The sequence below is a fragment of the Akebia trifoliata genome, chromosome 2, assembly GCF_017979445.1.
Source record: "Akebia trifoliata isolate Shusen 1 chromosome 2, ASM1797944v1, whole genome shotgun sequence".
NCBI lineage: Eukaryota > Viridiplantae > Streptophyta > Magnoliopsida > Ranunculales > Lardizabalaceae > Akebia > Akebia trifoliata.
Window position 1 is genome coordinate 17,004,965 of NC_141376.1, and position 11,534 is coordinate 17,016,498.

The following is an 11,534-nucleotide window of genomic DNA, read 5'->3' on the forward strand; positions in this document are numbered from 1 at the left end:
TATAGATATATTGATTTTAGAATGGGACTTAATTGTGATCTAATGAGATCCACAAACAATATGTAGACTAAATCCATATTAGGATCAATGTCAGACAAATAGCATGGAAGGTAATTTGACTAGAGATTTCCTCTACACGATTAAGAAAAATTCTATACAGGATATGTAAAATAATTTTTGTTAGTAGGAAACGGGCCCTTAACCCCAACTCTAATTATATAGGAAAAAAGATTCCAAACCGGGTTTTTTTCCGTTCGGTTAAATGAGTACGCACTGACATTTTGACACCCTTCATGAAATAGCATAAAAAACGGTCAAGTTTAACATCACTATTTTGAAATCCAACGAGATGGGTATGTCCGTTTCCAACACTAGTAAAATCCCTTCTGTGGTTATCTATTTTGGAAACAAAAACACCCAGATTCAAAATGCACTATTTGCAGACATGGATGAAGAACAACAAGAAGACAAAGATGATCTGTACTTCCTCATATTATGATCTTTCTTTCCAAATCATTGAAGAAAACTTTCATTAAATCCCACATACCCATTTTTCAGATAAGCTCTCAGTGCTCAAACAACATCATAGTTGTATACTCTAACCTCATAGATCACTCCCTCTCCTTGAAATCCTTGGTTTTATCCAAATTTATCCATGCCCGTTTGATAAAAGTTGGACTAAACATCCATATTTTTCTGGGCAATCGCCTTCTTGATTTGTACTCCAAATTAGGTACCATTGACGATGCTTTGCAAGCTTTTCATGACTTACCCAATAAGAATTCCATTACTTGGAACGTTTTACTAAAGGTTTTATTTAAATTTGGTCATGTTGAAAGGGCTCGTTGTTTGTTCGATGAAATGCCCAAAAGAGATGTTGTATGCTGGAATTCAATGATTTCTGGCTACGCTTCGAATGGATTTGTTGATTCTTCTTTACGATTTTTCTTGGAAATGCAAAGGGTTGGTGTCAGACCAAATGGATTCACGTTTTCGATTTTGACATCGTGTACCTTGTGCATTCGTCAAGGTAAGCAAATTCATGGTAGCATAGTTCGAAGTGGTTTGAATTCATCAAATATTGTCCTTGGTAATTGTTTAATTGACATGTATGGAGAGCTCATGCTTCTTGATTATGCTTTTGGCGTGTTTCTTACCATGGAGGAATTAGATGTTATTTCTTGGAACTCTTTGATTTTGGGGTGTGATAAGTCGGGTTATAGAGAATTGGCACTAAATCAGTTTTGTTCGATGAGATCTTCTGGGTATTCGCCTGACAACTTCACAATGTCAAATGTAATCAAAATTTGTTCTAACTTGCAGGTTTTGAAAACAGGTAAGCAAGTTTTTGCTCTATGTTTTGAGATGGGGTTTCTTTCTAATTCTGTAGTTTCAAGTGCCATTATTGACATGTTTTCCAAATGCGACAAATTGGAGGATTCTGTTTTCTTATTTAAGGAAACACATAGATGGGATATGTTACTTTGCAATTCCATGATTTCGGGTTATGCAAGGCATGGGTTTGAGGAGGAAGCGTTGCGGCTATTTGTTCTAACATTGAGGAAGAATTTCAAGCCAACAGAGTTCACTCTCAGTAGCACTTTGAACTCTGCTTCATTCCTTTTTCCAGCTGAGGAGGGTATTCAAATCCACTCTTTGGTTCTTAAAATGGGTTTTCAGTCAGATATGATTGTCGCTAGTTCGCTTGTGGACATGTATGCTAAATATGGTTTAATCGACGACTCCTTCAAGATATTTTCTAAAATGGGGATAAAAGATTTGATATCTTGGAACATTATGATTATAGGTTTTGCTCGAAATGGGCAAGAGATCAAAGCCTTAGAAATCTTTGAAGAGCTCTGTGAGAGGGGTTCACATCCAGATAGGATTACTCTAGCTGGGGTTCTACTGGCTTGCAGTCACAAGGGTTTTGTGAATGAAGGGAAATGTATATTTTCATCAATGGAGGAGAAATATGGAGTTATTCCAAGGGTTGAGCATTATGCTTGTATGGTGGATATGATGTGTCGAGCAGATAGACTCACGGAAGCAATAGAGATTATAGAAACAATGCCGCATCATCCCAATGCTTCGGTCTGGGGATTGCTTCTTCGTGCTTGTGCAATTCATGGGGACTTGAAACTCACAGAAAGAGTTGCTGAGACAGTAATGGAGTTGGAATCAAGCTCCTCTCTACCTTACTTGGTATTGGCTCGGATATATGGAATGAGGGGTAAATGGGAGAGCGTGGCTCGAGTTATGAAGGCGATGAAAGAGAGAGGTGTGAAGAAGGAGAGAGAATGCAGTTGGGTTGGGATCAAGAACCAAGTCTTTGCTTTCGAGGCAAACCAAATATTACATTATGGAGGAGAATCGATTTATTCAATATTGGGATTGCTGTTTTGGGAGATGGGGGATGAAGGGTACATTTGTCAACGGTATGATGATGATGTGGTTTGGGATGGATGGGAAAATTGAAGGAAAGAAGGTATATTTCTCTAACGGATGAATTTATTGAAGGAGGTTTCTGCTGGAAGGGTTGCGACTCAAAGTCGGGACAGGAGGGGTTTTCATCTATGTATTTTTAGCTAGTTGAAATAGTATATTTCTCTATATGAGACCGTGCACACTTAAAATTCGAAGCCATATCTATGGCTGATCCCAGTTATGTTGGCCAGAAGGACACAATCAGATTGGGGCATGTGAGATTTATATTGAGTCCTACAAATATAAAATACCTTACAAAGTTCGATCACGTTGAGAAGGAAATGCGAAAAACACAAAATAGAGAACAATTGATTTTACGATACATTTTGCTTTCATGAAATGACTTTTCTTGTAAATGGATCTAAATGCTCGAACAAAATCTGTTATGGGATAATTCAAAATGGGAATAGTGCTTGGTTTGACATAAATTTTGCAGCGACAAGCAACGGGGGTTTTGGTAGGCTAATTAATTGTTTGTGCTGACACCATGTTTGATGATAGAAACTCTTAAGTCGAGCCAAGTAAAGTTGTTGCCTTCTAAATGTTTGGTGCTCCAACCAGTAAGTCCGCTTATAACAAGATTTAGATTACTAAACGGTTTAAGTGGGTTTTGAACTTAAGTTTGTGTGGACCACCCTCAACTACACCGATTGGATCCACTCTAGTCCATTGTTCAACTATATTTTTTAGTCATCCCATGTTCATATGTTGGTTGACTAATCTTATTAGTATTGCTTGTATATTATTTTCACCACCTTTGATTAAATACAACTAAAAAGTTTTTATCTATGTTATTAGTTGATTAGTATTAAATATTAGGATGATTAAAACATACCACTCCATGCTCTGGTGAATATTTGACATACCCCATTGTTTTAATAAGAACGACACATAGCTCGGATGATTAAGACATGTACCATAGATGTCTTGTTTGATCAACTAATGAAAACGGACCTAAATGCTATTTTCTTCATCCTCTATTAAAAAAACCCTTCAATTCTTCTTGCCAAAACCAGTAGTGACCTTTCATCCTCTTCGGTAAATTTTTTTACCTTTGTGTTCATCCTTAATTCTATCTACTAGAACCTTCAAACCTTGTGAATTAGCGGAATTTTGGGAAAGTAGAGGTAAGTTTGTCAACGGATATTATTTTCAAATTCAGATATGTTTACAATGGATACTTGAATCCGATTAACTTATGGGATATTTGATAATACCAAATTCGAATATTAAGTAACTTGGGTTTGAATAGTATTAAGGGATGATACCCAAATCAATGAAGTGCATCTTCTCATTGATTTGAGACACTCGACTGGTGGTTGATGCGTATAAAGGTGTTAAATGTCCCCTTGGACAGTGATCAAGTTCCTACTGATTTTAAAACGGATCCAAAGTTTGTCAAAACCCCATAGAGTTGGACCCAAAGTTTAGATCCACTATGCACCAAGAACCATGTCGCAACCGCCAAACTCCAAGAGAGAGGCATTGGTGGTGAAAGAATGTTATTGGAAGTCAAAAAAAAAATTGAGCATCATCCGTGATTCCTCATTTTGTTGTCAAAATACTGTGAATATAATAGACATAGATCTAGGATTTGATCTTGGAAAAAAAAAATAGAATTGAAAAAAACCAATAATTGTAAAATACCTAGATTTACTTTTTCGATTATCCGCGAAAAATACTTTGATCTTGATTTGCGAAGAATAGGTGCACTACCGCAACTCTGCCTAAACCTTTGGTGATGGGAACTTCTATTTCAATAATAGAATAATCTATTTGTGTAGAGAGGAGGGGATGACCATCTATTTATAAAAGAGGACACTATATTTTTTACCCATTGTAGAATTCTAGTATTAGGTTAATATTACTTAAGATTTGATAGGATGTTCATTAACCCATCATATTTAATGTTGGTAACCAATGCCAGACTACAAGCATGATTTTCAATTTTACCCTTAATGTTTTGAACCAATTACAATCCAGTATTTATATAAAATTTGTATATGTGAAAGGGCCACAAAATAATTTTAATAACGAAAATAATAATAATAGTAATTCCAACAATCTCCCACTTGGCCTTTACATATATCTTTTGTTTAAAATGACTCTCTAGATTGTTACCTTTTGAATAATCGAATGTACTCTTTTGAAAAATAATTGTTCAAAACATTTCAGATAATCTTTAACTGTCACTTTCATTTAAATATACCACTACTGATGGATCATGGATGTAACAAAGTGCTAATTTGTTGGCCCTAAGATAATTCTATGGTCTCAAAACTAGTACTATCAATAAATTTAGGAGTTTACTTTTATGAGAACTTTTTTTGCGGTATTAAGACAATGTACACTTCTTAATGTAGTCTGTATGTATATTCCCTAGGTGTCCAGCTTCATATTCATCATATGTCATTTTGATGTCTTAATAACAACCAGTCATATGATATTCTATCACCTTTCTATCTAGAATGAAGACTTCATCAATACCAATTCATATCTATTCCAAGTATTTTTAACACTTTACGAGTACATCTACTCACATGCAAAGATAACATGTGTACACAGTAATGCATAAATAATGACTAGTCATTATCAATTTTTTTAAACAGTAATAAATAGTCTATCAAGAGTATAGATAAATCAAAATAAATATAAAATAAACTCAATACTTAAATAACATGAACAAATGACATGATAACTTCCATACGAGTTATATGTTTCTTAAAAATCTTTGACGGGAATCCTTTTGTGAGAGGGTCAACTATCATATTTTTAAAATCTATCTTGGCAATCTCGATCAATCCTTCATGAATAGTTTTACATACTAAAAGGTACTTTATTTTGATGTGCTTGTTTCCTCTTGTCACTCTTTCATTCTTTGCAAAATCAGTAGTAGCCTTGTTATCACAATAGATAACAATAGGTCTATCAATAGAATCCACAATCTTTAATTCACCGATAAAATTTTTCAACCAAATTGCTTTACAGGTTGCTTCATAACATCCAATAAACTCTGAATATATAGTCGAATCTATTAGAATAATTTGTTTTGAGTTTCTCCATGAGATAGCTCCATGCTCAAGCATAAAAATATAACTTGAAGTAGACTTCAAGCTATCACGGCATCCAACATGATCTACATAAGAATAATCAACAACTCGAAGCTCACTCGATTTTCAATATACTAACATAAAATCTTTTGTTATCTGTAAATATCGAAGTACTTTCTTTACTATTCTCCAATTAGAAATATCGAGATTTTGCTGATATCTTCTAAGCATACCAACAATGTAATTGATATCGGGTCGAATGTAAATCATTGTATACATAAAACTACCGACTGTTGAGGCATATTCTGATGCATCAACCTCCATCTTCTTAAACTTGTTCTTAGGACATTGATCTTGACTAAATACATCTCCTTTCACCACAAGAGCCTCACTAGGGGTATATTTATCCATACGAGCACCTTTTGAATGTATGTTTTCTGTGACAAACCTAAAAATATAGCTTATCTATTTCTATGAATTTTAATCCCTAAAACATATTGAGCATCCCTCATATCTTTCATGTCAAAACTTTTTGACAGAAAAGACTTTGTGTCACACAAAAGATGAACATCATTGTTTGTTAGAATAATGAATCGACTCACACTCATCTTGAGACATATGTACTTGTCGACGAAATTTTCTTTAAATTTGTATCTGGTCACCACTTGATCAAATTTTAAGTACTACTGTCTTGATGCTTGTTTCAACCCATAGATTGATCTTTTCAACTTGCAAACAAGATGTTCTCTTTTATCAGCTTTAAAACTCTTAGGTTGTACCATGTAAATCTCCTCATCCAATTCACCATTTAGAAAAATAGTTTTTACATCCATCTGATGTAAATCTAAATCATAATGCACTACTATCACAAAGATAATCCTCAATGAATCTTTAGAAGAAATTGGGGAATAAGTTTCACTAAAATCAATACCTGACTTTTACTTGAAACCCTTCGCTACAAGTCTTACTTTAAACCTCTCGACCTTACCTTCTGAATCCCTTTTAGTTTTAAAAAATCAATTTGCATTCTATTATCTTATGACCTTTTGGAAATGTCATCAGTTTCCATACTTCATTTTTTTCATAGATCTCAATTTTTCTATCATTGTTTCTTGCCAGAATTGAGATTCATTTGAGTCTATTGCTTCTTTGAATGTTGAAGGATCATTGACATCACCTTTGATAGTATCTATTTCTTGAAAATATACTTCATAATCATCTGTAATAGCGGGTCTGCATTCTTAGGTAGATCTCTTAATGGGAATGATTGGTTGCCAAACTAGAACTACTACAACTTGAGGATTGGGTTCTGGTTGGATTGCTGCATCTTCTACAACAACTGTACGGACAGATGATACCATCAAATAAGGTGAAGGTTGCGGAATAAAACATATATATTGGTGGATCATTATGTTTTTCTTTAAATATAATATTCCTACATTTTTTACTCCTACTATTTTGACCATATTCCAAAAACCTAGCACAATTGATTTCAACAATTTCCATATGTTTTGACGGACAGAAAAATCTGTAACCCTTCGATCTCTCAGGATAACTAAGAAAGTGACAAGTCATCGTTCGATGATCAAGCTTTTTTTGATTTGGATTGTACAACTTTGCTTTACCAAGGTACCCCCAAACATGAAGATAGCTAATGCTTGGTTTCTTGTCAGTCTATAACTTGAAAGAAGTTTTTGGAGTTGCTTTGCAAGGAACTCTATTTAGAATGTAAACTGTTGTCTTTAAGGCTTTACTCCAAAAGTTTTCTGATAGGTCTGAGTGACTCATTATATTGCGAACATCTTCTTGATAAGTCCGATTTATTCTTTCAGCAACCCCATTTTGCTTAGGTGTTCCAGGTGTGATATATTGAAGAACTATGCCTTTCTTCCTCAAATATTCCACAAACTTCCTGTGATTAATACCATCATTATCCATCATCCTATAATACTCTCTACCTCTATCAGATCTGATAGCTTTGATCTTCTTATTCAACTATTTCTTAATTTTCACTTGATAGGTTTTGAAAACTTCCAATGTCTCATCCTTATGGTGTATCAAATACAGATAAACAAATTTAGAATAATCATCAATAAAAGTAATGAAATAATGCTGACTTCCTCGAGAAGGAATTGGAAAATGACCACAAATATCTGTATGAACTAATCCCAATAAATTATTAGTTTTGGTAGCTTCAAGCTTCCGGTGCTTAGTCATTTTTTCCTTAATACAATCCACACATACATCAAAATCTGAAAAATCTAGATGACTTAAAATTTTTTTCTTAGCCAAGGATTCCAATCTTCTCTTAGAAATGTGACCTAATCTTAAATGTCATAATATAGAAGAGTTTCCTGACGAACTAGGATGCTTAGACCTCGAAACATGTGAATCAACAGATAAACATAACAGAGAAGAAGCAAATGAGTTATCCAAAGATAACTGATAAAGACCATCCAATAAAAAATCATGTCCAACAGTGTCATCATGATAAAGAACATGTATCCTACTATCGTGAAAAGTAAAAGCATAACCAGTAATGTCCAATCTAGAAATATAAATAATATTATGTTTAAAAGGCAGGATGTGAAATGTATTTTCTAAAATTAAAGAATGCCCTATATCAAGAATGAGACGATAAGCTCCAACAGCCTCAACCTGTAATGCTTCTACATTTTGGAAAAAAAGTCTATCCTCTGGTCTGGGATTTCTCTTACTGACGAACCCCTGTAGAAAATGAGAAATATGCACAGATATGCCTAAATCAATCCACTATGAGTTTGAAGGAACATCAACTAAATTAAACTCATAACAAACTAGAACTGAATTAGTACCTCTTAGATTCTTTTGTAATCAGTTTTTATGAGCAAAGCAATCCTTCTTCATGTGTCCATTTTTCTTGTAGAACCAGTAATCTTCACTATCTATTTTTTCAGCCTCTATCTTTTCCTTTATTATTTTCTAATTCTTGAAACCCTTGAACTCTTTTTCTTGTTTGAAGTTCTTGTTGCCGCCTTTTTTGAAATCCTTATTCTTGAAATTTTTCTTACTATTTGGGTGAACTGCCAAGTATGCTGACTCAACCTTCGAATCTCTCAATTTTACCTACTCAGTAACACAAAGAGAAAATCAGTTGATTCAGATCCCATTTAGTTTCTTGTGCATTGTAATTGACCTTATAAGTATTAAAAGATTTAGGTAGAGATAAAACTATCATGTGAACCAAAAGGTCATCTTCAAAAATAATCTTCTGCTCATGGAGACCAATGACAAGTTTGGACATTTTGAGTATATGTTTCCGCACATTTTCATCATTATACTTTAGATTCATCAATTAACTCAAATACTCATATTGAATAAATATCTTTGTTCCCACAAATTATTTCTTGATAATCTACAACAGTTCCTTAGCTGTATCTGTGGTCTGAATGCCACCTCGAAAAGTCTCACTACTAGATGCTTGAATGATCATCATAGATAATCTATTAATTTTTTCCCATTTAACAAAATGAGTCCTTACCAACTCTGTAAAATCTGAAAGTGGAGTCGATGACATGTCTTCAAAAAAAATAAAATCAAAATCCATGCCTCCTAGTAAAATGTCAATATTCATCTTCCAAGATGAGTAATTAGAGCCATTAAGAAGTTCAATCCCTGTCAGACTCTTTTGAATCAATGACCCATCTATAGCTGCAATAAGATATGGTCAAATATTCAAAATATACTATGAGATTTAATTCTTTCAATTCATACCAGGGATTTTGATCGAATTATTTTAGAGTATTTTATTAAAGGTGAAAATTTTCACTTTACAAGTACAAACAAGTCGTATCATCAAGACTCGCCTTTGGGTTGAGATCTTAATATGCTATATGTTCCCTAAAATTGCGTTGGAGTACGCATATAGGCCTAACCACTCACGTTCCAATTCAATCTAGACCCTATCCACACCTTTAGACAAAATGGTTATCTTTCTCTTCCCTTTACACTTGTGACTATTCTATTCACTCGATCTACACAAAAATTCTTAAATCACCTTTAGGCAGAAGTTAGTGATTTCATGTAAAAGAGTGCCACAAAGTGATCTTAGTAAGACATTATGTCTCAGAATTCAAGAATTCGTAACTTCTATAAAACAATCACTTTTAGGCAGACTACTATTCTATTTCCATCACGTTCCTTAAACGATTACTTAAAGTATCTTCCTAAACCCGTATGGGCAAAACCTATACCCTAATATATCTAAATTTACTTTCTAATTGTTCTTGTTTTGCATGTGGGTACATTAAAAATAACAACTAAAATTTCAATATAAATGAAATCAATTATAAATATATTCTCCAAAAAGGTACAACTTAATTTGAACTTTACTGTTATGTATTGCTGTCAACGAATTATTTTAACAATTTTATTGAATAGATCTCGAAAAAAATATTCAAAATGGACTCTTGTTTTGTCCAAATTGAAGTTAAAATGAATTAGTTATCATTTTTCAAAGTTTTATAAGAAAAAAATGATTTTTTAATGTGCTAGTTTAACTTGAACCAACTGGACTTGTTCGGCTGAATTGGTTTGCCTTGAACCAGGTCAAGGGTTGACCCAAACGAATCGAATAAGCGAATCGATTTGAGTCTAAAACGGTGAATTGGGCTTAGCCCAATCACAACAGCCAAACGGGCTTGGTCCAACATAATTTAAAATGGGCTTAGCCCAATCACAATATAAAGCCCAATTGAAATTAATATCAGGTCGGCCTAACCTAAATAAAATGATCGATCGTCATTTTCATCAAGAAAATAGACTTGCTATATCAAAACCCTAAATGCCGCCATCACCCAAACGACAGCCACCCCATCGTCGACCGACAGGTCTGTTTGCAAGCGTCAGACGACTGAAATGGTCATCGAAAAACGTTCGGTAACCTCAGATTAAAACCACGATGACTGGTTTTGAGAATCGATTTTTAAATAAATCTGAAATCTCTTCGATTTTAGATTCTCACAATCGTTAAAATAGGACAAACACGAATACAGATCACGTCTTCGATTTCAGATCTCATAAGTCCGTTTAACCCATTCGATTTCAGTTTGTAATGGCTTTCGATTCAAGTTTTGGATTTGAGAAGATAAGTTCTAAATTTATCTGTCTCTGTTTTAATGGATTTATAAAAGTTGATTGTGTTCTTGATTTAGAAAAAACGCAGATTTTATTTTTGAGTAAATTGACTTTAAATAATAAAAAATATTTATTCCAAAAATAAATCTAGATTCATATCAGATTTAATCAAGATAAATCTAGTTTAACTCAGATTTAATCAGGGTTTTACACAAGACCAAATCCAGCACGGCTCTGATACCAATTGTTGTTAAAATACTGTGAATATAATAGACATGGATCTAGGATTTGATTTTGGACAAAAAAAAAAGAATAATCAAATAGAAAAACCCAATAATTGTAAAATACCTAGATTTACTTTTTTGATTATCCGTGAATAATACTTTGATCTTGATCTACGAAGAATAGATGCACTACCCTAACTCTGCCTACACCTTTGGTGATGGAAACCTTTATCTCAATAATAAAATAATCTGCTTGTGTAGAGAGGGGGGGGAGACGATCACCTATTTATAAAAGATGATACTAAATTTTCTACCCATCGTAGAATTCTAGTATTAGGTGAATACCACTTAAGATTTGATAGGATGTTCACTAACCCATCATATTTGATGTTAGTAACCAGTGCCAGACCACAAGCATGATTTTCAATTTTACCCTTAATGTTTTGAACCAATTACAATCCAGTATTTATATAAAATTTGTATATGTGAAAGGGCCACAAAATAATTTTAATAACAATAATAATAATAGTAATAGTAATTCCAATACATTTTACCCATATTATTGGAGACCATAACTTGAAGCTCGACACCACCCTCTTAGAAAAAACCAAAACGATTATCAAAGCGGGCATTGAGGAAGTTATGAGTGCTTCCACTG

At 33.6% G+C, this 11,534-nt stretch overlaps 1 protein-coding gene across 2 annotated transcripts; it reads left to right on the forward strand.

Annotated features, from left to right (window-relative positions):
- Nucleotides 1-602: 602 nt before the first annotated feature.
- LOC147409814 (Tetratricopeptide repeat (TPR)-like superfamily protein) lies at nt 603-2,804 on the forward strand. Of its 2 annotated transcripts, none has more exons than XM_086431880.1 (2): nt 603-733; nt 840-2,804. In XM_086431880.1, the coding sequence occupies exon 2, from the start codon at nt 862-864 to the stop codon at nt 2,476-2,478; it is 1,617 nt and encodes a 538-aa protein (XP_086288006.1). In that variant the 5' UTR covers nt 603-733; nt 840-861; the 3' UTR covers nt 2,479-2,804. The 2 variants fall into 2 exon arrangements, with proteins under 2 accessions (XP_086288006.1, XP_086288007.1); XM_086431881.1 differs by lacking the exon at nt 603-733 and having other exon boundaries at nt 898-1,030; nt 1,324-2,804.
- The last annotated feature ends 8,730 nt before the right edge of the window (nt 2,805-11,534 follow it).